A 27579-nucleotide genomic window follows, 5' to 3' on the forward strand; every position below is an offset into this window, starting at 1 on the left:
GGCACCCAATGCGTGACGATCCGTGCCCACCGCTCAGGGTGCATGCGACAAAAATTGACAGAAATTTTATGCCTGTCGATTACCCGTCCCTTTCTTTTTCAACGTATGAGAAAATGACAGGTATAACTTAAAATAAAATTAGATGGCGTCTGCAGGAATTAGCACCGATAAATGGTTTAAACTCATACCTTGGCGCTCTCTGTCCTGTTGTTGACAGTCATCACAATACCGGCCAGAACCTTCCTCTTGGAATGAACCAGGTCTCCCTTCATCAACTCATTGAATTTCTCGTTCACCAACCTACAAAATAATACCTTCGTTTTAAAGGTCCACTGGTTGAGAATTGGACTCACGATCCGGAGGTACCGGGTTCGAACTTTTTGTGATCCCTAGTTCGGTTAGGACATTACAGGCTGATCACCTGATTGTCCAAAAGATGATCCGTGCTTCGGAAGGCACGTTAAGCCGTTGGTCCCGGTTACTACTTACTGATGTAAGTGAGTGATCGATACACGAGCCATGTCAGGGGCCTTTGGCGGCTCAATAATAACCCTGACTCCAGGGTTGATGGGGTTGGTAAGTCACCTCACAACCCACACGATAGAAGAAGATAGCTCACACAACATAAACAGCCTATATACGTCCCACTGCTGGGCACAGGCCTCCCCTCAATCAACCGGACGGGATATGGAGCATACTCCATCACGCTGCTCCACTGCGGGCCGGGAACAAACGGCATAACCTTGCCTAAACAGTTTGCCTTCCGAACGAAGCACTGAATCATCTTACTTTTTCGGACAATCAGGTGATTCTGCCCGCAATATTGCCAAAAAAGGTAAAATATGTAAAGGTTCCTTATCTCAAAAACTATAAACAATACATTTACAATTACTTCTACATTAATTTTCTACATGGGGGCAAACCTGGTCCAGAAGGCGGCATTCCCTGTTCAGAAGGGAACTGCCCTGGTCAAAAAGGGGCCAGATCTGATCCAGAAGGGAGCACCTCTGGTCCACAAGGGATTCGTACTGGTCCAGAAGTGAGTAGCTCTTGTCCAAAAGGGGGTACATCTGTTGCAGAATGAACCTATTCTGGTCCAGAAGGTAGCAGTCCCGGTCCAGAAGGGAACTGTTGTGGTCCAGAAGAGAACAGATCTGGTTCAATAGGGGGCAGTCCTGATCCAGAAGGGAGCTGTTCTGGTCCAAAAGGGGGCAGCTCTGGTCTAGAAGAGAACAGATCTGGTTCAATAGGGGGCAATCCTGATCCAGAAGGGAGCTGTTCTGGTCCAAAAGGGGGCAGAACTGGTCCAGAAGGGAACAGATCTGGTTAAATAGGGGGGCAGTCCTGATCCAGAAGGGAGCAATCCCGGTCCAGAAGGGAACTGTTCTGGTCCAGAAGGGAACAGATCTGGCCCAGAAGGGGACAGTTATGCAATTTGTGTACTAGTATATTCAATAGGGGGGCAGTCCTGATCCAGAAGGGAGCTGTTCTGGTCCAAAAAGGGGCAGAACTGGTCCAGAAGGGAACAGATCTGGTTCAATAGGGGGCAATCCTGATCCAGAAGGGAGCTGTTCTGGTCCAAAAGGGGGCAGAACTGGTCCAGAAGGGAACAGATCTGGTTCAATAGGGGGGCAGTCCTGATCCAGAAGGGAGCAATCCCGGTCCAGAAGGGAACTGTTCTGGTCCAGAAGGGAACAGATCTGGTCCAGAAGGGGACAGTTATGCAATTTGTGTACTAGTATACTCACTTGCCGATGTGATCAGCTAGTGTCTGCGTTTGGAAACCTTGCGGCGCGTTGCTAGTGGCCTCAGGAGTACCTTCCTCCAGTACTGCGAGAGCTGATCTCGCTGCCGCTAGTTTGGCTAGCTTCTTGCTTGACCCTGGGGACAAATTGTTGATTATTCATTTATTTATTTATTAAAGTACAACCACATCATATACTTCTTCTTCTATCGTGTGGGTTGTGCGGTGGATGGGATTCTCTTAAAATGCATAATGTTTTTGTCATAATTTTAATTATCATAATCCTTTTTGCATAACGTTTTTTAGCATAATAGTACTTTCCCATAATAACATCTAGGAATACTGGATTGTTAGGTATACCTTATTTTTGGACTAATATTTGTTGGTATAAATTTGATTCGCATATAATCTTTTTTACAATAATAGTATTTTGTCATAATTTCTACAAGGCATAACAGTAGGTTAGGGTGCGGCGGGGGTGGCCCTCGGGCCAGCCCTACGCCGCCAGGATGTTTATCTTACATACGAAAAGTATACTGAATGATGACCAACAGCATGAAATAGTGTCAAAAAATATAAAAAGTCACAATTATGAACCAAATGCAACCAAGGAAAAGTAAGTTTCGAAAATGTTAAAAGTTGTGCCAAAACTTTTCTTATTCAGAGTATAGTTTTTATGCTTACATATCATTATGATCATTAATTATTATGCTTATAGTAGTTATGCCAAATTAATACTATGCGTAACTAATAATAGGACAAGTAACAGTATGCCATGGTAAATGATTATATAATTTATGAGTAAAATAGAGAACCGCGGTGGATTACCAACTCATCAACCCTGGTGTCAGGGTTTACTATTCAGCCGCCAAAGACCCCTGACATGACTCTAACGACTACTTACTTACATCAGTAAGTAGTAACCGGGACCAACGGCTTAACGGAGGTTAAGCCGTTAACCTTAATAAAAATAACATATTTTAAACTATTCTTAAAACTTAAATGTACCCATTAGTTATTAAGTGATCCTTTGTAGAGAGAGATATATATTATAAGCGTAACCCCCCACTGATCGATCGTAGCACCTCCGACTTCTATAAAAAGCATCGCGCGCCAGTTTGGCGGACAACCCCACCGCGCCTCCTCCGAGGAGGAAGCGCCCCCATCACTACCCGAGGGACCTCCTCTCGCCCGGGAAGAGGGAACCAGGGCAGTTGAACAAGGACGACAACGAAGAAGACCAGCCCGCGCCTAAACGCAGGCGGCTCACTGGGCCTCCCCCAACGGGGTCTCACCCGGTGGGCTAGACCGCGAAGGCGGGGCCAACACCAAGGGACCCTTCCGTAGTTGCGGAAGGCGAGGAATGCCACCTTAAGGGGCGAAAGCCCCAGGTTTCCCCCACACTACAAGTGTGTGAGAAGACAACGACGCTTTGGCGGACATTTGCTCGAGAGACGTCGAAGCCTACGGATCGGTAGAGGACTACGTTCCAGGTCACGTGAGCCATTTTCTGTCCGATATTTTTCTATTGTATTTTCAAGCGAGGTTATTTTGTTTTTGTTTCTTTTTTTCTGTATTTAAGTGAATGTTAAAATTTAAATTCAAATAAAAAGTGTGATTGTTAGTTTTGTTTTTTTTTTTAAATTATTACCACTTCGGACCCTAAAAATATTATTCATTTAAAAAAAAATGCCAGACATTTATAAAAGAAGCACACAGCAAGCAGGTGCAGCAACTACAACTTACCATAACCCTCGAACTTCTGCTCCTTGATCTGGCAAACGACCTTGAATCGCATGCTGTGACTGAGCTGCATCGGCGCTACTGTAAAATCCAAATGTATTATTACAGAATCTACTCTATATTATATCGTATGTAACAGTCTAATTCCTGATGTAACTTTTATTTTATTTAATGTTTTATTATATAAGCTGTTGGACCTGTTGGTGTACCTTTACCAACAGAAACACACAGAAACACACACACTCTCTCACACACACACACACATACTGCTCCTAACTTATAAATAGGTTTAAAGATTATTTATTCTCACTTAAGACAATACAAAGTCACTTACATGAGAAAAAGGATAAACTAGGTTAAAAATAAAATTAATTTCATCGTTCACATAAGTCGTAGTAGACCAAAAATAAATGCCATTTCACTCACTGTCACTATCTTACTATTAAATTAAATATCAAATGGGTTTAAACTATCTTTCCAAAATGTAGCGAGCAAATTTTTTTTAAAAGCGTTAAAGAAATTACATTTTTTAATATGCGAAGGTAGGTTATTATACATTTGAACTCCCTCATACGTCAGCATAAATACTATTGTCACAAGACAGCATAATTATAGATGTATAATTATTTGATTTCTCCATTTTTCCCTGCTGTGTGACATATAGCGCCACCTAGCCGCGAGTAGCGGAATTACGAGCAGCGCCATCTGTCATTGAATGGAGGGAATTCCTAATGGTAACCCGCCACTCTGTGATAGATGGCGCTAGTTAGTATGGGAATTCATATTATATTTTTGCACATACCAGTTTTTTTTGTACCTTTAAAATGTTTCATCTGTTGCTTCTGGATAAGTCCGAACAAAATCAAACAATGTTAAATCGTTTTTTTCGGGTCCTTGGGATACAGGCTTATGCTTAGTGCAGGGTCCGCTGTTTTATCTGTCTACATGTAGATTTTCTGAACCTACCTCATAAAACCAATTTTTGTAACAGATTACTTTTGTAAATCTCTTTTTTTTTTAAATAAATATTTTCTATTTTCTACCTTTTTTTATAAATAAATTACGGGTGATGTATCGTATGGAGGAGTTTAATGGTATATAACATACCCTGTGTAGAGTCCAAAGGTGAGCCGTCGCCAAAGGTACAGGTGAAGGAGAGTCCGGGATAATTCTCGTACAGCAGGTTGATGGGGCTCTTGTGTGTGGTTACCCCGGGGGCGCTGCCGAATAGCGCTGCAGACGGAGACGGGGCGGGCGACGGCAATGGGGAAGCTGAATTTAAAAAAAAAGAAAAAGAAAGGAAAACATGAAGCAGTAGGACTAGGGCCCTGTGCTGGGAGGTTTTCTGGCCACGTCTTACCCTCAGCGTTACAGATTCCGATGTGGTAGTTTTACAGCTAGTTACATAATGGTGCTAATTCCTGTAAATACCATCTAATTTTATTTTAAGTTATATCTGTCATTTTCTTATCCGCCGAAAAGGAAAGGGACGGGTAATCGACAAGCATAAAATTTATGGAACACACGTCAATTTTAAGCACAAATCTAAACCAACCGTCTAAAAATTTTACATCCGTCAATAACCCAACACAGTTAAGTAGACAGCATGTCAAACGGATTGCATACCAGCGACGTACCTTTTTGATTCGCCCGGGTTATTCATTCATTTACTCATTCTTCCTAAAATTAAGAGCTGTGAATCTTCCGTCCCTTTCCTTTTCGACGGATATGAAAATGACGGATATAACTTAAAATAAAATTAGGCGGTGTCTGCAGGAATCGGGGCCAATATGTAATTAAATTTTTGACGTGCAAAAAGCGCTAACTTTGTAAGCCAATTTTGAAAAATATTTTTGAATTTTGGAGTGAAATATTTATCAAAGACATCACCTCCCTAGCATTACCCCGTTTCTCACAGAGTCCGCTTACCTAACCTGAAGATTTGACAGGTCCGGTTTTTACAGAAGCGATTGTATGACCTTCCAACCCGGGAACGTGGGTTTCCTCACGATGTTTTCCTGAATGAAATATTTATCAAAGACGTCACATTTCACATCAACTTGTTATTCTTTATGTGAGGTTAGTATGACTGCTTTAGATAAGCGATCTCTTCCAGACAACCTTCGGCAGAAGATATAGAAGGGGGTGGCTTCGGCGTGATGTTATGTGCAAAAAACTAACTTACAAGGGCCGGTGGTAGCAGGGGTGTCCTGTTTAACAATCTTCGGCGAAGACGATATCTTCTTGGCTTCTAAACATTGGAAGTCTGAAACTGAAAATCAACAGATCACTAAATTAAGAGCATTTCACATGCTACTATTTAGGGAAAATCATTGAATTACCACTACCGTTCCATCCTTCCTTTTTCGCTTTGAGCTTCTATTTTTGCAAGTTTTTACCACGCACTTCCCCGTGTTGCCAGTTCGGCGCCTAATCGCGCATTGAGGTAAAGTACTGTCAACGTCGCTATATTAACAGTAACTTTGCGTCCCACTTTTGAGCGCTGACGTTCAATCTATATTAGTAGTAAATCTATGGGTAAAACCCTGGTGTTAGGGTTATTATTGAGCCGCCAAAGGCCCATGACATGGCTCATGTAACGACAACGCACTTACATCAGTAAGTCACCGGGACCAACGACTTAACGTGCCGAAGCACGGATCGTCTTACTTTCGGACAAGTCATTGGTTTAGGCCTGTGCTAGATTCGAGAGGCAAGCGTTCTACCAACTGGGCTACCACGGCTCCTAACTGTAAGTACCTAAAATAACTGACTGTACCTAAAATAATAACTGTTTAAAATAAATAATTTAAAAAAAAATACCTTTATCTTGATTAAGGGTGATATTAATAAACGAGTCTCAGCTGAGACTGCCCTTAAGATCATGGTCAAGTCTCTAGGGGGTTAAAATTGCCACATCGAAGCAATTCATCTAAAAAAGCAATATTGCTATTTGACATTTGTTTGCATTGCGCACTTACTTTTCAAATTGCAATATTGCTTTCTTAAATGAATTGCTTCGATGTGGCCATTTTAACCCCTCAGGTGGTCAACCTGTAATGTCCTAACCAAACTAGGGATCGCAATGGGATTTTTGTGATATGTCCTGGGATGAAAAGGTAGGCATACCGGCGTTGTGCGGCTCGTCGCTGGTGAAGTCGTGGGCCGCGCCGGCGGGGCGCGCGGCGGGCGGCAGCACGCGGCCGGCGCGCGCCAGCAGCGCGGCCAGGCAGGCGCGGGCCGCCGCGGCGCGGGCCTCGCGCTTGCTGTGGCCCCAGCCCTCGAACGACATGTCCGCCACCTGCCGACGGTCACGACCATTAATATGTGTCCAATCAAAAACATAAATGTGAAATGAGAGCCAAGTTCAATATTATAGATCTAATAGTTAACTTTGAAGGTCAAGTCATTAATAGGCTAGCTTCCAATTAATCAAATCAGTTACTTTTTACTAAACGTCAAAACACGAAATTACTATGGAGTTTCTATGAAAAAAGCACACTGTGACGTCATAGAAAAACGTGATAAAATGTCGGACTTATTATTATGTTTTTCTTGATTAAAATTTGTAAATAAGTTAAATACAAAAAAGAAAATGTTTTTCATTAGTTTTAGATCGGTCTTTATTTAATAATCGGAATTTCATAATTTATCTTGAACCTAGTACACGACCCAATTATGGGCCAAGTACAAAATTTTTGGGAGTAAATTTAGATAGCCACTGTAACTGGAAAGATCACATATCGCATCTTTGCTCGAAGTTGAGTAGCTTTGTATTCCCGTTAAGAAGAATACGTGAAGTTGTTACAGTTCATTCTGCTCTTGTCGCTTACCATGGATATGTCAGTTCTTTGCTACGATATGGTATTGTCATCTGTGGAGACTCTCCCGATAGTAACAAAGCTTTTATGTTACAAAAAAGATGCGTCAGAGCTATCTACGGTCTACGTCGGACTGATTCTTGTCGACCTTATATCCAATCAAAACATAAATGTGAAATGGCAGCCAAGTTCAATATTTGCCTTGGTTGTTGACTTCAACGACAAAAGAAGTGAGATCTAAATGTGTGCCAAGTTCAATGGTCATTCCTGAAATTTATTTATAAGCAACAGTATAACATATCATGTCTTCTTATAACATAAGATAATGTATTGTAGCCTAAGGTCTGTCTTGGCTAGTTTTTATAAACCTACCAACGAATTATTATGTTCGAATTATTATGTTATGTGAAATAGTTTTTGATTTATGAGGGGGTCAAAAGTGGCTCCAAATGGTTCGTGTAATATTTACACACGGTGCGGCTCGCCAGTTCTGTTTCTTGAACTTGGCTTGACACGCTGCCGCGTGTCTAGATACACTATGGTACCATGTCACATTCACTTTTTTGACAAATTGAACCGGATCGTCAGCCCAACGCTCAACCACTGGACCACGGAAGCCGGTGGATAGCAATAAGCGCTGATTGAGGGAAATCATCGACCACGCCGGCGGGGTCGGTATCGAGGTACTTGATATTAACTGAGAATCACTGTCTCTGTTTCCAGTCTGTTTACCCTGGTGGGAAATAGGCGTGAGTTTATGTACGGTCAAGCGTATGTACTAATTAGTAATGTTCCGAATATGCGTATCCGTATCCGCGGATATCCGAGATAAAAGAAAAATCCGTATCCGTATCCGTTACTTTTCACGCGGATCTTTTACGGATCTTTTTCAGGTGATTCAGTAGAATCATTAAATAAAAAACTATAAAATTCCATTCAGATTGTTTTTATTTCTTAAAATCAAATATTTGGCACCTTTATATTGCAAACATTTAGATAGATAGATCTTTATAATGAAAGCAAGATAAAATATCACTTTTATAACAATGAAATAAATAAAACTTTAATCTTTTTTTGTTAAGAAAATAAAGATCCGTATCCGTATCCGCGGATCTTTACACTAAATATCCGTATTCAGATCCGTATCCGCGGATATACATTTTTAACGATCCGGCACATCACCGGTACTAACATATATACACTTTGAAACCATGTCACATTAACTATTTTGACAAATTAAACCGTAAGTCTCATTAAACGTCAAATATGTTAGTGCGACAGAGTCCTAAAGTGAGTACATGATATTGCTCATAACTGTATGTATTTTTTATGTCTCACCTGAATCCGGGCTCCGAAGACAGATCTATGTTCCGGACCAACTTTACAATAATCCGTAAACACAAAACCTACAAACAGCTCGTTCAGGATGCAAATTGGATGCTTCTCAAGTAGGTCCTTGTCAGTTACAGTCCGAGCACTCATCTTGTGAAACGGTTTATTCTGATTAATTTGTTTATTTAATAAAGACCTTACCAACGGCATGTTTTAACGGCTGAAATGTAATTTGACTTCATTTTCCTTGTAGTAACTCCTACATGATAGTTAAAAGTTAGTTAGTTGATTAATCAATGTGGATGAGTCCGAAATAAATGATTATTATTATTATTATTTATTTTATTTATTTATTTTTATTAACAGCTTAAACTACTTGTTTTACAATTTTACTTACTAAACCATAGCCAATAACAGTTATCCTCTAATTAAATTTAATTTAATTAAATCTTCTTCTTATCGTGTGCGTTGTGAGGTGGAATACCAGCGTCATCAACACTGGTGTCAGCGTTATTATTGAGCCGCCAAAGGCCCCTGACATGGCTCATGTAACGACTACATACTTACATCAGTAAGTAATCAGGACCAACGGCGTAACGTGCCTTACGAAGCACGGAACATCTTACTTTCGGACAATTACGTGATCCTGTAATGTCCTAACCAAACTAGGGATCAGAAACTGATTTTTGTGATATGTCCCCACCGGGATTCGAACCCGAGACCTCCGAATCGTGAGCCCAACGCTCAACCACTGGACCACAGAGATCCACGGAGGAGGAGAACATAAAACTTACATAAAACTTACGGTTAAATTTGTCAAAAAAGTTAATGTGATATGGTTTCAAAATGTATAAACATACATTATATACAGTTACATACAGTACTTGTAACCATACAGTAGTGATGTAACGAATGTTGGATTTTTCACATTCGCGAATGCGAATGCGATTGCGAATAATTATCTTCAACATTCGCGAATGCGAATACGAATGCGAATATTTTAAAATGTCAAAAAAGCGCGCTTAAAATGTTTGATAGGTTTGACGTTTCGTATAAGTTTCACTTGTCACGGAATTACCAATAATTTTGAACGAAAAATGATTGTATTGGGCGACATACAGGAGAAAATATAGCGGCAAAGTTAGAAACTATGTTGTCATCGTGGGGAATTCCCAAAGAAAACGTATTATGTATTGTAAGAGATGGTGGCAATAACATGAAAAAAGGTATTTCTTTATTGAGCATTAAAAACATTGATTGTTCATCGCACCAAATCCAACTTGTTGTTAAAGAAGGGCTTAAGTCACAAGAATCAATCATTGCAGCCATTAACAAATGTAAAAAGAAAGCGACACATTTTCACCACTCTTATGTAGCTCAAGATGAACTTTCGCTAAAACATTCGCTAAGTATTCGCATAAATTTTGCGAATGCGAATGCGAATGCGAATATTCAAAAATTTGCGGATATTCGCGAATGCGAATGCGAATGCGAATATTCGTTACATCACTACCATACAGTGCCATTTTTTTTTTGAGGATTTTACAAGTCTGATCCAAATGTTAAGCAACATTTTTGTTTATTATAGCTCAGCCATTATATTATATTTTTGAGTAATTATGTACCTACCCCAGCAATGAGTAAATAAAATTATTACATTTTTTTATTTAAACCTGATTGTCCAAAAAGTAAGATGATCCATGCTTCGGAAGGCACGTTAAGTCGTAAGTGATCCATAAATAAATAATAAATAAGTGTTAGAAGAGATAGAAGAAGATTAAATGTCAAATATGATAGTGCGACAGGGTTCTAAAGTGGGTACATGATATTACTCATGACTGTACAATGTTGCCTTCTCTTAACCTTCTAACATCACAGATAAGAGACATAATGCATCTTTCATCTTCGTTTTTGGACATAAATAACGACTCTTGTTGTTCCTCCTAGGCGGTTATCTGATCAAAATTTGAGGAGCTCGGTGGCGCAGCGGTTAACGCGCTCGGTCTGCGATTGTTGAAGTTACGCAACTTTCGCAAAGGCTGGTCATAGGATGGGTGACCACAAAAAAAGTTTTCATCTCGAGCTCCTCCGTGCTTCGGAAGGCACGTTAAGCCGTTGGACCCAGCTGCATTAGCAGTCGTTAATAACCATCAATCCGCACTGGGCCCGTGTGGTGGTTTAAGGCCCGATCTCCCTATCCATCCATAGGGAAGGCCCGTGCCCCAGCAGTGGGGGCGTTAATGGGATGATGATGATGATCAAAATATCAAGAAATAATTATTTTTAATATATGTCTCTGCCATTGCATTATATTATTGAATAATTATGAGAAAATAGCTAACGTAAGAGTTATACAGCGCCATCTACATTTTGTTTGAGGAATGTGTCCTGGAAAGTCCCCCATTCTCTATATCGGAATTCAATTTCATTTTTTTTTAAATGGTTACAAAAAGTATATCACTAAGTAGTTTCTATATGTAACCTGTTGCGAACTCTTCGTAGGTTTTGTAATCTTTTTATATTATTATGTTTTTTATATTTATTCTTTTTTGACGTTTTGTATGTGGATTTTGTTTTACTTCTTGTCGTTTGCTTTTTGGTGACTGGTGAAAATATATTAAATAATTCTCAAAGCTAAGTATCTGTTATTCCTTCATTTCATTTAGTTATACAGTCCATTTCATATTCATTAGCTACCACCGTAGCTCACATAACCTATGTACAAATGAAGTGACATCATTTGTATTTCAATAGCGAAAACAAATTAACAACTATGAAACGCGTACATATACTAAACTTTTAAATTTATTTCACTATTTTGGTCTCAAACAAACCACGTATTAAAAGAAATAAAAAAATTCTTTTGAAATAAATTCCGTGCACAATAACCACGACAGACGAACACACAAAATACTATTACAACAATTTATTTATGAGTGATGCTATATTTATAAGTTTATCTGTTTTATCAACGGAATAAAGATTATAATGAATCGACTTATTGAAAGAAGTTGGTTGGTAAAAACTGACATTAAAGGGGATTTTTCTTGGCGGCAAAACCAAAACAATTTTTTTTTTGTTTTGGTTTTCTCCGAAGGGTAAGGCAAAGGGAACTATGCCCATACAGCCATGTCTGACGTATTTTTTTTCTTGATGATTAATGAAATGATGAAAGGTGATGATGATGAAACCTAAGCCCCCACCCTCGGAGTAGACTCCTACTCCGAACCCCAAACGAATTAACTCAAAAGTCCGCATAAACTTTTGAGTTATGAAGCGGCTTCCCGGCACTAAGCGAAAATAGGCAGATACACTTTGTTTATTGAATACTCCAATATAATAACACTCGCGAATGTCTTCCGACTAACTTAATGCGATCATTAACCACAAAACACCACTTCGTATTAATTATTTAGATTACTCAATGAAGAAAGCAACTGTCCCGTTCCCGTTTCCCGCCGAAAAGCCAAAACCAAAACAAATAGTAACGTTTTGTTTCATTTTCAACGCTTTATGTGACAGGCAACAGCCTTTTCGTATACAGCCTTGTTGTTGGTTCACATAAAACATGTGAATTTTTATTATTTATTATTATTACATTTATTTCAGATTGTACTCCATATTATTGTTAGTAAGAAAAAAGGCGCTTATAAACTATATATTTTTATTCACATATTTTATTTTTATTACTGTAGTGTATTATTTGCATGTACTTGCGTGCGTGTGGATGTCCGTACGCGTGCTTGCGTGCGTATGACCATATATTTTTATGAGTAATGGGGAATGGATGAAATAATTAAAAGTACTTGAATATTTTTCTATGAATAAGAATAAAAATGAAAATAAAAATGTTTCAGATTTTTCGGTTGCGTCAAATAGTTATAAAAAATTAAATCGTTTTTTTTTTTCCCGCCATGGGCTGTCACAATTTTTTCATCCATTCCCCATTGGCTTTTCGGCGGGAAACGGGAACGGGACAGTTGCTTTCTTCATTGAGTAATCTAAATAATTAATACGAAGTGGTGTTTTGTGGTTAATGATCGCATTAAGTTAGTCGGAAGACATTCGCGAGTGTTATTATATTGGAGTATTCAATAAACAAAGTGTATCTGCCTATTTTCGCTTCGTGCCGGGAAGCCGCTTCATAACTCAAAAGTTTATGCGGACTTTTGAGTTAATTCGTTTGGGGTTCGGAGTAGGAGTCTACTTCGAGGGTGGGGGCTTAGGTTTCATCATCATCACCTTTCATCATTTCATTAATCATCAAGAAAAAAAATACGTCAGACATGGCTGTATGGGCATAGTTCCCTTTGCCTTACCCTTCGGGGAAAACCAAAACAAAAAAAAAACCATTCCCCATTATTGAGTATTTATTTAAGAGCGATATTACATGGTGTGGCAGTTCAAATCTTCCGCCTACCCTATTGCACGGCCAATGAGGGACCTTTCCCCGCCGCGCGTGGTCGTACACTTTAACAACTAGACCGGAGTGTTGTTTTTGTATTTTGTTATTCATATTTTATCCTAATACCTTTGTGATCGTTCTTAGTTCGTTCAACGTGACTAATATGTAATTGTGTTATGGTGTTTATTCATTATACCGTTGTCGTACTGAAAATAAATCCACTTGATATCGACTCAGAATCATGAGCTGAATCATCCCCGTCAGTACTCGGTGCGGTGTCAATAACAACCTGCATTTATGTAAAAAATAAGATTTAAAGTGTAATCACTACATAGTACAAAACAAAGTCGCTTTTTCTGTCCCTATATCCCTATGTACGCTTAAATCTTTAAAACTACGCAACGGATTTTGATGCGGTTTTTTTTTAATAGATATAGTGACTCAAGAGGAAGGTTTATGTGTATAATAACATCCATTAAATAGTGGAAAAGTACTGTTATTTTTGAGGTTTTTAATGTGATGTCGCATTCCTCAGCATTGCACCCGAGCGTAGTCGGGGCGGATCGCTAGTTATAACTATGTTACCAATTGAATAAAGTATTTTATTTTTATTTTTTAGTTTTGTGTTTGTACGTGATTTTTTTTTTTTTTGACGTGACTTATTGTAGATTTGCCGCAGATGGCATTAACTACTTGGCCGGACAAATGGGGAGCGCTGAAGGCTCTCACCCGGTGTTTGTACGTGAGTAGGTTTAAAAATGTTAGTTTTCGTTACGATGTTACCTGTGCATTTTGAATTTACGCTCGTGTGGTTTGAACTGTCATGGCGCGTGGAATCCGGTAACGAGTACTTATATGTATAGGTACACTTTGAAACCATGTCACATTAACTTTTTTGACAAATTTAACCGTAAGTCTCATTAAATGTCAAATGTGATAGTGCGACAGGGTTCTAAAGTGGGTAGTACTTACAGTGACTGAGACGGTGAATGAGGGGCAGTGCGCGGGGCCCCCCTGGCGGAGTACCGCGTACGTGACGCGCACCCCGAGCTCGTTCAGGGCGGATACCGGCGACTTGCCGCCAGACTGCACCGCGTCCGCTGCGTTGGCCAGCGCCTGAGGGGGACAAACGTCATCATCATCAGCCCATTAACGTCCCCACTACTGGGCACGGGCCTTCCCTATGGATGGATAGGGAGATTGGGCCTTAAACCATCACGCGGGCCCAGTGCGGATTGACGGTTATTAACGACTGCTAATGCAGCCGGGACCAACGGCTTAACGTGCCTTCCGAAGCACGGAGGAGCTCGAGATGAAAAGTTTTTTTTTGTGGTCACCCATCCTATGACCGGCCTTTGCGAAAGTTGCTTAACTTCAACAATCGCAGACCGAGCGCGTTAACCGCTGCGCCACCGAGCTCCTCCAGGACAAACACATAAATACACATAAATAGAGGTTTTTCTTGAAGCTTCTCTCCGGCTATACAGGTTGTGAGAAGCTGCAGTAGTTTTAGGCGGATGAGACGTTCGTTATGTAAAAATTGACGATTCAAAGTGTAACTGGGTCGTTCTTCTTTTTTATCGACAATAAAAAGACATTTTCTCGATTTATCGGATTTAACATCTTTAAAATTATAACGGCAATAAATATTTCAAAACATCATATAAAGATGTGTCTGTAGAGGACTATTTAGTGGTTCTCTTTATCTTGGTAACATACTTTTCTTTGCAGGCGCATTCCAAAAAATATTGTGACAGAGTGGCCCTTTTCATCGGAGACAGCATTTCAATTTACCACTCTGTCACATAATTTTGTGAAAAACGATCAAGCTACGTTAATAACTAATTGAGGAACCGATTAGTATTTTGCTTGTATTTTGAGTATAATAAGATAACTATATTTTTGGACAATCAAAACATGAAATAAAATTCTAAAACATAACTTATCAGAAGCAGAACGAAGGACAGATCATTGTCGATAAAAAAGAAGAACAACCCAACTACGTTACCTACTGAATAAAGATATTTTTGAATTTTAATTTACCTACATGCAAAATAAATAACATACAGCAATAACAGCCTCTGTGGTCTAGTGGTTAGAGCGTTAGCGAGTGAAATCCGATGGGGACATATCACATAAATCACTTTGTGGTCGCTAGTTTGGTTAGGACAGTACAGGCTGATCACCTGATTGTCCGAAAGTAAGACGAACCGTGCTTCGGAAGCTACGTTAAGCCGTTGGTCCCGGTTACTACTTACTGGTGTAAGTAGTCGTTACATGAGCCATGTCAGGGGCCTTTGGCGGCTCAATAATAACCCTGACACCAGGGTTGATGAGGTTGGTATTCACCTGACAACCCACACGATAAGAAGATTCCGAATTACCTGTAGATTCCAGTTGAAACCGACGCCGAGGCGGATCGAAGGCGCGGCCTTTTTGACTGGTGGCTCGTCATCTGTTGACAATAAAGTTTCAAAGCGTCATCACTACATAGTATAAAACAAAGTCGCTTTTTCTGTCCTTATATCCCTATGTACGCTTAAATCTTTAAAACTACGCAACGGATTTTGATGCGATTTTTTTTGATAGAGTGATTCAAGAGTAAGGTTTATACGTATAATAACATCCATTAAACAGTGGAGAAATACCATTATTTTTGAGGTTTTTAATGTGATGTCTCATACATACATACATATAGCGGATGAGAGATGAAAGGATTACGAAAGCAGTATATAAAGCCTGTATTGCACCGTCCCCGACTCCAATATGTAGCAAGTTCATTCACCCTAAGGTTGCCTGGAAGAAATTGCTATTTAGCAATAAGGCCGCCGATTGTACTTCTCCTGTCACATTTGTAATTGTTTTAGTGTTGTGTTTATATGTGCAATAAAGCGTTTTTACATTGTATTCTATTGTATAAAGCGAAGGTTGGTGGAAGGGCTGGCAGAGGAAGACCTAGAAGGACGGACGATAAGGTGCAAAAGTCCAATCAGTTTCTTGCAAAGTAATAAATTAACTGGTTGCACTTAAGACCTCCTGGTTACACGTCGTTTCTGTAATAGACCAAAAACACCTACAAAAACATAAGTTTTATAATTATGACAACTAATGGTTCATAATTTCACCACTGTTTAAAAATAATTCGCTGGGCTCAGTGACTGAAATTTTGCTCTTTGATAGTGCATTGACCAAATTAGAGATGTCCTTAGAAAACGAACCTAAAGGTTTAGTACGATCTACTCTGAACCGACGTACGTGTATGAAACGATTGATGAATGTGGTGGAAGCAAGAGAAGTGTGTCAGGATCGAAGCAAATGGAATTCTATAGTCTCTGCTTACCCCGGTGGGAAATAGGCGTGAGTTTATGTGTGTATGTATGTTAAATCTATACAAGGTGTTAGTGGCTCCGTACTGAATTCTGAGGCGGATGATTCAGCTCGTTATTCTGAGTTAATATCAAGTGTTCTTTTTGTGTCCTTCTCTCTCTCTCTATTTAAGAGCTGCGCTCTTGTCGGTGGAGTAACCGCCATTCCTCTCTTCTTCCCGCCAAAACCTTCACCTCCTGATACGACACGATCTGCACCTTCTCTTTTACCTATTTGTTTCATAAATGTTATCCTAGGTCTACCCCTTCCTCTCTTCCCTTCAATTTTTCCTTCTATATTTTTTCTTCTTTCCTTCTATTTGTGTCCTTATTTATAAATAATTTTCAATTCTATAAATCTATGTATAGGACATAAAAATAATTGTTGCTTGATATTTGGATCACATTATGTATAGAATTATGTTACTACCTATATTGTTTTTTTTTTTAGTTTTGATCATAATAATAATAGGCGGAAGATGTAATTGTGTCTGGGCGTAATAAAAAGGGTCATCATTTATACCCAAAACAAAGATAGACCGCCTATTGTACTTATGTCTTTATTCGTATGTTTATGTCCTTTGTATATGTCGTTGTGCAATAAAGTATTATTGATTGATTGATTGAAAGATAAAAGATGCATATACCCATGAAATTAGAAATTAGAAAGTTAAACGAAGGAAGAGAAAAGAGACAAATACTGAGAATTATTTAGGACAGAAGAGGCAAGATGATTGGACACCTAATAAGACACGACGAATTCATTAAAAACATCATAGAAGGAAAGCTAGAAGGAAAGAGAGGAAGGGGAAGACCAAGAAGAGCTTACATGGAACAGATTAAAGAAAAGGTTAACGTCGTGTCTTATAGGGAAGTCAAGGAATTGGCCTTTGATAGACTGGAATGGGAAATGCTACAGCGACAAGAGCGTGGCTCTTAAATTGATGATGATGAAACGAAGGAAAATCTTTAAACGCCATCTATAATATTTTCGAGGAACATTGTCAGTCTCTTATTAAAAACAGCTGGGGTTTACAATGTGGAGGAAGCAAGGGAAGTGTGTCAGGATCGAAGCAAGTGAAATTCCTGCTGGATGCTGGCAGCGCAGGACCGATCGTCGTGGAGATCCTTGGGGGAGGCCTATGCCCAGCAGTGGGCGTCGTACGGCTGGTAATGATGGGGTTTATAATCCTGCTGCGGATTTTCGGAAAACGAACCATACAGATCGACTGGGAATCTTTTCACGGTTAAATTCAGTAACCGTGCCAATGTCACCGAAAATGCTGTCCGAGTGGCAAAATACTGGACTGAAAAAATCTGAATGTCATCTTTTTTTTGACGTGACTTATTGTAGATTTGCCGCAGATGGCATTAACTATTTGGCCGGGCAAATGGGGAGCGCTGAAGGCTCTCACCCGGTACAACGTTTAAGACAACAGCCTGAGGGTGCCCAGTTGGGCGCGAACCTCGGCTCAGGGCGTCGTCTGAGAGGAAAAATATTTGAAAGAAGTGAATGCCATCGAAACAACGTATCAAAACTCATACCTTCAAATGATCCTTTTTCAAATTCTACGTTCACAGCCTCGCACATTTGGTAATATTTACGAAAACAAAACAAAATAATAATCAAACCGTTAACGATAGTGAAATCAAATACTTTAGACGAATATTTCAAATTATTTTCAATAAAAACAACAAATTTCATGCAAGTAATGAAACGTAGACGGACGATGCTTCGCAATTTGATTTAACGAATATCTAAACGGAAAAAAAGCTTATATACTTACCGCCAAAATTCACTATTTTTATAAAACTACCCTCATTTTGCAAAAAAATAAATTGAAGCAATGGAGTTACGTTATGCAGCCTATTGGTATGTTCACAGATTAAAACAGACATCTCACGCTCATAATTCCTATAGGGGTGGGTTGGACAGAAAAATCACTTCCAAGAGACTGGGAAAGAATTATTTTTTTTAAACAGGGTTTTTTTTCAATCATATTGGGAATGTATTTGCTTTATGAAACGGCTTATTATTTGTTAACTTATTACTATTTTATAATTTGTATGCATGAAAATGTTCTTTTTTTAATGGGAATTTATAATTTGTATGCATGTTTTTTTTTAATGGAAAATATAAACGTATAACATAATATAACAAATACTTTATTGCACAAACAGGAAAATACAAAACAAAAGAGAAATAGAATTAGTACGGTCACGAATACTAATATGTATACATTTTGAAACCATGTCACATTAACTTTTTTGACAAATTAAACTATAAGTCTCATTAAATGTCAAATACCATAGTGCGACAGGGTTCTAAAGTGGGTACATGATATTGCCTATGACTGTACAGTAGGCGGCTACCATTCACCATCATTCGGCTCATTTGTGGCTCTGCCCACCCCATTGGGGATTAAGGACCTTGTAGCGAAAACCACGTAAGCCCCTTTTAAAAAATCAAATTCTGCGGGCTTAGCACCGTACACGCGCGACTCTTTCCCGCCTCGACATACGTCACCCGTCACTCTCTCACAGTACTGCACAGAAAGAGACAGACGATCTCTGTCGCGGCGAGAAAGAGTCGCGTGCTTACGGTGCTAAGCCCGCAGATCCTGAATCAGGATATCAGGATTCCTGACATGGCTGTTGTATGGATGGTACAGATGGTCACGATGGTACATACACACATACATAGACTCACGCCCGTAATCCCAAATGGGGTGGGCAGAGCCACAAGTAATCAAAGACAACTTGCAGCCACTGTTGATACGAAGTCCTAAGATGGATATGATGAACCTTATGGTGATAAGGGATCAGCCTATCGCCCATAACATTAGTCCATCATGTTAGAGGACGCAATCCCACAGGCCACGATGCAGGCGGGGGATGTGAGGTCGCAGGTCACGATGGTAATAAGAGTTAATCAGTTAAGTATGTAAAATAACTAAAATAAAGGTGGTAATGCTGCTAATTCCTATAAACACCATCTAATCATCCATCCCTTTCCTTTTCGGCGGATAAGAAAATGACAGGTATAACTTAAATTTAAATTAGGAGGTGTGTGCAGGTATCGGGGCCAATGTACTAATAACTAAATAACTAAAATTAAGGTGGTACATACATACATACATAAACTCACGCCCGTAATCCCTAATGGGGTGGGCAGAGCCACAAGTAATCAAAGACAACTTGCAGCCACTGATAATGTACTGTAATGTTAAGGTGGTAATGTACTAATAACTAAATAACTAAAATAAAGGTGGTAATGTACTCATAACTAAATAACTAAAATAAAGGTGGGTGGGTATAGGTTGTCTGTTCATGGCTATGCCCACTCCGTTACGGTTTTAGACATTTACTTTTATTTACTTACGTATCTTCCGATCTAAATGCCGCTTCTGTGTCATAACTGGAGCCCTGGGCATCATGAAGTCACTCGTTGAGCTAATATCGTCACTCGATGTCTAAGAACATATTGAAATATAGTCACTTTTAAAGATTCATGAACTGCATACTAGATGATCAAATAAGGCAAACAATAACATAACATAAACAGCTAAAATTCTGATTATTATTTTATTTATTTATTATGGTGCATCAACAGCAGTACATATACAAACACAAAATAAAATACACATAGGAAAAGTTCAGATATGCCTGCCAATTATAGACGCACACAACACTGACTAAAATAATAAAAAAAGTAGAAACTAAAGTTAACAAATTAAAAAGAATAATAATTGAAAATAAAATTTATTGTGTAAACTTTCTCTAAATAATATTTACATGGTATGAAAAAAGAAAACTAAAACTATTGCAAAATAAAACTTAGAAATAGGTAGGGAAGATTAGGGAAAAAAGTAGAGTAAGTACATAAATTTATTAGTAGGATAATGAAATGAAAATGAAAAATGAAAAATGTTTATTTTCTTTTACAATAAAGCCTTAACTACTGGTGGATTGGGGTCTCCATTTAAGCGACATAGCCTGTGTTTGGAGGCCCCGCTCTTCCATTATTACAAATAAATTGTATGTAAATAAAGCAGTGTGGTAGGTTTAAAAAAAAAAAAAAGACAAGTACTACGGCATGCAGATAGAATATATATCAGCACACCCAGCCCTACGATGTATAAATCTTGGGATCAGCACATATTACTAGGACATAACAGGAATAGACTACTGGGTGTGCCGAGTATAACACTAGGTAACATATTGTAACATTGGATAACACGAAAAACTATTCCAATGAGTGAGATTGATCAGCGCAATTGATTGACGGCGCATTGGCGCCTCTGCACTGTAAAGTCGTGAAATGTAAATAAATAAATAAAAAATAAATAAATAAATAAATAAATAAAAAATCAGTAGGTGTCGTGTGCATTGCACAGTAAAGTGCGTGTGTGTGTGAGTGTTTGAGTGTGAGTGTGTGTGTGTGTGTGTGTGTGTGTGTGTGTGTGTGGTATCTAAATGAGAATGGTGTATAAGGCGCGGTTTGTGGGTGTATGAGAATCATACTGCAACAATCATGTAATACGATCCAGTAAAGACTCGATAACATCATAAGTTTGAGCTTGAATCCATTTTAGTAAAAGTGTTTTACATTCGTAATATTTTTTATCATATATATATATTTCTTTATTTATTTTATTGTACAAAAAGGCAGAACGTGAATTAAATTGCCTAGTAGCAAAGACAGTTTTAGTATGAGGTACTTCAACAACAATATCCTTACGTCGCTTTTCCTTTTTACGGATGTCGAAGGGAAATGATTTGTGGGCTTTTAGGATAGTCATTGTTATATATAATTTTCTGACAGATAGTAGGCCACTGATGCGATATAATTCTTCAGTAGTGAAACGTCTCTTCTTAAAATACATGACCTTGATAAGGGTCCGTTGTGCTATTTCCAAATCTAGGAAATTGGTCTTAGTTGCACCACCCCAAACAGGAATGCAATAAGATATGATGGATTGCACAAGAGCAATGTATATTTGGTTGAGGAGATATTTGGGAGAGTCCAACTGTTTATTGCCTGAAGGTATTACGTATCTGAGGGTTTTAAATATCCAAATTAGTTTTCTAATTTTACCAATAAGGTAATCCAAGTGTGGATACCACGACAATCTGTGATCTACAATAATCCCTAGATATTTAGTTTGTAAGACTTTTTCTATCATTGGACAGTTACAGTAGTCCTTATTAACATCTTCAGGACATACATGGATTTTTAGGCTGAAGTCAGTCTGCGGCTGTGAGTTGTTGTAGACACTGAAGCAGACAAAGTTTGTCTTGGATGTATTTAGTGTTAGAAGGTTTTGTTGTAACCACAATGCCATTTGAGCCAGCCCAACTTCAGCACTAGACTTGACAGCATCCCAAGATTCACCAGCAAATACCACAGCGGTGTCATCAGCGTACGACAGTATTTTAGCGTTCGGAAGGTTCATAGCGCACAGATCATTAATGTAAATAAGAAATAAGGTCGGACCTAAGACACTTCCCTGCGGCACACCGCATAACACCTCCACCCCCTCACTGGTGCACCCTGGAAGTTTTACTTTTTGGCGCCTCTCCGACAAGTAGCTTCTGAAGATTGCAAGAGGCGTACCACGTATACCAATCCTTTCTAACTTGTGTACAAGGATAGGGACGGAGACGGTATCAAAAGCTTTCTTCAGATCAAGAAAGACCGACAGGCACTTTTTACTTTCATCAAGTTGTTTAGTCACAAAAGAGCTTAACTCAGCAATAGCGTCTTCTGTCGATCTTCCTTGTCTAAAGCCAAATTGAGTAGGTGATAGAATATCAAATTTAGTTAAGTAACTGACTAGTCTTTTATTAAGTAGCTTTTCCAGTATTTTTGAAAGAGATGGCAGCAACGAAATTGGTCTGTAATTACTTATATCATCCTTGTCCCCACCCTTGTACACAGGTGTGATAATCGACTGTTTTAGAGGAGTGGGAAAGACACCCTTATCAAAACACAAATTGACTAAATGAGTGATAACAGGGGCCACAACATCAACTGTCATCTTCAGAAACTCGTTTGGGATATCATCCCAACCTGGGGCGCTGTTTGATTTTAAATTTAAAATGGTATTCCTTACTTCGTCAGTATCCGTGTGAAGTAAAACAAAAGAGAATGGGACCACCTGCATGTTATCAAGAAAAGTATGTGATGACATTGTACTGTGTTGGATTTTGTTTGCAAGTTGCATCCCTATGTTTGCGAAGTAATTATTGATGCAGTCAGCCGATTCATTGGGAGAGGATTTTATATTGAGCAATTCAGTGTTCATGTAGAAAGATTTGTTAGAATATGTAATATTTTTAATATTTTTCCACAGTAATTTGTTGTTATTCAAAGATTTAATAATATTATCCCTATCGTATTTTCTTTTTATTTTTTTTATCAAATTATTACAGAAGTTCCTGTAACGACGGTATGTTATACGAAGAATGTCATTATGCGGGTCTTTTTTAAGTTTTTCCTGAAGTTTATTCCTATTTCTTATACATCGCAAGATACCTGTGGAGATCCAGGGTTGTATAGTTCTTTTACTACATGAAACGTGACTCACCGTAGTGTTTAATTTTAGACTTTCAACCATTTTATCTATTAAGTAGTTGGTTACAATCATGGGGTCCTCACAGTATAACAGGTCAGATAAGTTTTTGTTTTGTAAATATTGCAGTGCAGTTACGAAGTTTGTGGTAGTTTTGGTTTTGTTGTTTGTAGTTTCACGTTTTAGTTTAGAAATTGTCAGAAATGTAGAATAATGGTCTGTTGTAGTGGTATGCATGATTGCTATCGTAGCATTGTATTTGATTTTATTTATTCTTAACATAAAATGGTCCAGACAGTTTTGTTGTCTAGTAGGTAGAGTATGCCCGGCTAATATACCGTAATTAGCAAGCATATCAAGGTAATTCATTCTATTTTTATGTTCATGCGATCGTTCCAGAGGCTTAGGTCTAATGTTAATATTAATATCCCCTGCTATTATGATGCTACTATGTGAGGGGAGTGACTCTAGATGAGAGCCAAGAGAATTTATGAAATTTTCTGCATTTGGCTTCGATGGTGACCTATAAATACACAAAATTGTATTATTTAATACATCTACCTGAAGGCAGGAAGCATGTTGTAGTTTAATTTCCTTGACTTTATGTTTGAGATTCTTTTTAATGTAAACAGCTACACCGTCACTTTGGTTGAGTTGACTGGTGGTACTGTAAGATGTGTAATTGTCTATTTGTGGGAGGGGTTTATTTGGGTTTAGCCTGCACTCCGTAAAGGTGATAATGTCAGTAATAAATGAAAACTTGGTCAGTGTGACTAAAAAGTCGTCAAAGTTTCGGTATATGCTAACTATGTTTTGTGCTATGAGGGTGAAGTCTCTCTTATTGATATGAATATGTTTTTCAAGTTCGTCTCCATCGCACTCAAATGCATTGGCAATATCAATCTGGTCTATTGCACGTAGTGAATGTAATGAATCACACATTTGTTAGTAGGTATAAGTTGCAGCAGGTAGCGGTTAGAGTGATTCGCTTGTTTAAAACATAAAAAGATTCAGTATTACTGCAGTTATATTTAATGTTTTGCTTAATTATAGTAAAAAGAGGTATAATAGTGTGTTGCAGAACGATTGAGTATATTTTTGTTTTATGTGTATATGAGTGTAAAACTAATATGTGTGTTGAATATATGTCTATATATATGTGTGTGAGATGTATATGTTTGGTAAATTTAATAATGTTAGTGTATTGCAGTTCCATAGGATAACGACTTATGGTGTAGAATTTCTTAATTGTACGCAAAGGAAATAACTTAAGTTTATAGTTCAGTGGGTTAACATTTAAGCACAGAGAAGGCGCACTAGATGTTCTATAACAAACGATAAATAGTCAGTCATGTTGCAGAATCAGTTTTTGTACTTGTTGCTCCGTCTTAATCATGATGATAGGAGAATGCTCACTTTTACGAACATAAATCTTGCCATAGGATGTCCACACAAATTTATACCCTTTGGACTTAGCCAGATCACGGGCCAGGAAATAAAGGCGGGAAGCCTTAGGCGTTAAATTCTCCGAAAGAAATATTGGCGAGTCTACGTGAGTCTTCAGACCAAGCTGCTTAGCACATAATTTGGCTTTATTTCTTATATTGTAGGATTTTGCCATTTTTAGGAAATCTGTCTTCAGCAACACTGACCCAGTTTCTACAACTATTGGAGTATTTATTTGCTCTGGTTTCTTACCCTTTATTCTATAGATGTCTATGATGTCAGATCTGCCAACCCTGCAGTCTATCGACTCAGACAAAGCCACCACCATATCGATTAAGTCTTGTTTTGTCTCCAACTCCTTTCTAGGTACATTCCTCATTTCAAATTTTGTTTTACGATTAGCAAGCTGTAAGTCCTCTAATTTATCTTCCAAAAATATTATATATTCTGTATTCTCCTTTGTTGTTTCCTCTAGAGTATTTATTTTCTGTTTTAACTCTTCGTTTTGTGCAGAAACAAATGACAGAGCCGTCTCGATGTTTTTATTTGTATCCTGTATTTCCTTCATTGTTGCGTTGAGTAGTCTCATCTCTTCTCTCTGTGATGTTATAAATGTAGTTATAAGTTGTCTCATTTCTAATTTAAAGGCATCCATTTGTTGTAACATTCCCTGGACGGGTCTGCGTTGGCGAACGGAAACAGCATTCAGGGGTGATTCATTAACCTCCGATACGCAAATTGACATATCTGGGTCCGAAATTGCTCTATTTAATGTGGAATGCATCATCCCCGTGAGCCCAAGGCACTGCTAATTACTCGGTTAAACGGTTAAACAGCGTGTAGTAAGCAACTCGCAGCAAACTCGTAACTCGCGCGACGCAGGTACTTAAGTATCGCAGCGTGCCGTAGCAGCTCACTATGTAGGTAGGTATGACTCACACTCGACAGTCGTTAATAGCGTTAGAGTATTTCGCCTGCGGTCGCTTACCGTGAGTTGGCGCAGCGGACGGACGGTCGCCTACGACGCTGCCGATCCGAGTTCGAATCCACACACAATTATTTTCTTTTCGTAGAAATCACTTTCTGTATTAGACAATTCACGTCACACAGGCGGCCCAGTGGCAGGAGAGAGAGGTCCGAACAAATTATATATGGCCGCGGGTCTATATGGCAAAATCACCAAGAACAAGCAGGAGGATCCGAGTTTCAAACAACCTCCACCAATTCACAGATGCACAAAACTCAAAACTGCAGCTCGGGGGCGCAACAACACGTCCACACTGTTCGGTGTCCGAGACGAAAGAGGATAAGTTTCAGCATTCTACTTTTGAATTGAATAAATGAATCTGTTCAAACCGAACATGTATCCAAAGCTGTAAAATATTAGTATTAAGGATAAAAAAGTAATAAATAATGGACTTCCTGTTTAACTATATACCAAAATGGTGGTTTTATTTTTTGCTCCACAAAATTAATTAATAAAAGCAGTGAAGTTCATCTTTCATAATTTATTCTTCGTGCTAAACAGAATCTTTATTTTTTGTTAATTTCTCTTTTATAGTTGCAAATGTACACCATGAAGAATATTATAAAAAAAGATTTCGTATTTATTAATACTTACCCATGTTTCAAACGTGTCTGTAAAAGAAAACAATTATTTGACAAATTGCATTTTATTTTGGCGGCAAAATGAGGGTTATAAAGAAGACCAAAATTTAAATATTAATGAATTATTCATGAACATATTTCAAAATAAATGTTATATATACGTGCCGTTCTTGGTAAAATCGATAGAACCGAAGTCGCTTTCCTGAAAAAACACAAAATACGTATCGTTAAATATATCGAACAAATTGTAACGAGTTGTTGACTACATTTAGATTATTTATCAATGGTTATGGTATTATATAAGGTTACTTAATTATTCTATCGTTTTACAAGCCGTAACTTACCATAATATTGTAAATTATCGCGAAAACAATAATGCCCGTGCGAAATCAATGTTTGTGTAACGTTTAGAAATTCACTGGCAGCTGTCAATTTTGTCGACTTAATAAATGAATTAATAAACGAAATCGGAATTGTCAAGCTGTAGCGTTCCATTTTACGCAGCTGAATGTTATGATTTGTTTATGTGGCTGACTTGTGAACAATTGTGAACGTAGTATTATTCCTTATTCTATGCTTTTGATTCCTACCTACCCTATGAATATTTTTTGGCAAAATTATTTGAAATTATATTTTATTACTTGTTGGCAATTTCAAAAAAGGAACGTCACGTCACTTTTTAAGAGAAAAACGTTTTGGCGGGTGTTCCGTCTGCGACTTCGAGGAAAGAAAAACAAGTGAAGACGATTATTGTCGAGAGAAGCGAAAACTAAAAGACTATTTGTTGTATTCTTTAGTATAATATTTCTTATTACAATTTGTAGTAATAATATTTTGGTTTCCGTAATAAGAGTGATATTTGAGCTACTTACTTAACATTTACTGATTAAAACTGGGTGTGTTACTAATATTTACGTTTTATTGTAGAGTTTGCTAACATCAGAAGTGTTTCGGATCCATTGCCGTAATGGACGAGCGAAAGTCCAGAACGAAGCGGAGGCCTTCCCGTTCACGCTCTAAGTAGGGGGCTGAGCAGGTCAAGGACGCCGCTACCTTTGCCGCGAAGAAAATCACCGGTAGCGGGAAGCACCAGGTATGGTGATGTGTTTACCATCGATTGCAGATCACGATCGAAACGAAGGCGCGTTCATCTGCTAGGTATGAACTCATTAAGAAGAGGAAGTCGAAGAGCAGCCGAAAATAGAAACGTGAACCAGTGAGTACGTCTACGAGTACGGTTACTTTACATAATTGGTGATTTGGTACATGTAATAATTGTAAGCCGATCAAATGACGGCCGGAGTTAAACTTGTTGCCTACATATAAGGGCCCTTATAAGGGTATACAAGTCCTGGGCCATGACACATACTTGTGAACGTCTTGACAAACGCTACACTGGAACAGTTGTCGTGGAAAAAATGACGCCCTGGTTTCGATTAGACAACTGGAGTCAATTGTAAGCTCATGTTGGCAATTATAGGTGATTGTTTACTAATAATATTTATTTATTTTATTATTCATCTATATATTTATATGTACC

The 27579-nt window shown here is 38.4% G+C and overlaps 1 protein-coding gene across 3 annotated transcripts in view; it reads right to left on the reverse strand.

The window, feature by feature from the left end:
* The window catches only part of LOC126378841 (double-stranded RNA-specific editase Adar), a 62123-nt gene extending 35659 nt beyond the window's left edge, over positions 1–26464 (reverse strand). Inside the window, exons 1-12 of one of the 3 annotated variants that reach the window (XM_050027282.1) lie at positions 26384–26464; positions 26205–26241; positions 26053–26069; positions 19793–19883; positions 15430–15500; positions 14018–14161; positions 6617–6788; positions 5673–5759; positions 4595–4759; positions 3491–3568; positions 1749–1881; positions 189–300 (exon numbers count right to left, since the gene is read on the reverse strand). In XM_050027282.1, the coding sequence (XP_049883239.1) occupies positions 189–300; positions 1749–1881; positions 3491–3568; positions 4595–4759; positions 5673–5759; positions 6617–6788; positions 14018–14161; positions 15430–15500; positions 19793–19883; positions 26053–26069; positions 26205–26241; positions 26384–26386 (1110 nt within the window). In that variant the 5' untranslated portion in view covers positions 26387–26464. Of the gene's footprint in view, positions 1–188; positions 301–1748; positions 1882–3490; positions 3569–4594; positions 4760–5672; positions 5760–6616; positions 6789–14017; positions 14162–15429; positions 15501–17955; positions 18135–19792; positions 19884–26052; positions 26070–26204; positions 26242–26383 lie in introns of those variants that run through there. The other 2 variants (XM_050027281.1, XM_050027280.1) reach the window with 2 other exon arrangements.
* Between the last annotated feature and the right edge of the window lie 1115 nt (positions 26465–27579).

Source organism: Pectinophora gossypiella, chromosome 27 (genome assembly GCF_024362695.1).
Source record: "Pectinophora gossypiella chromosome 27, ilPecGoss1.1, whole genome shotgun sequence".
In the NCBI taxonomy this organism is placed as follows: Eukaryota; Metazoa; Arthropoda; class Insecta; order Lepidoptera; family Gelechiidae; genus Pectinophora; species Pectinophora gossypiella.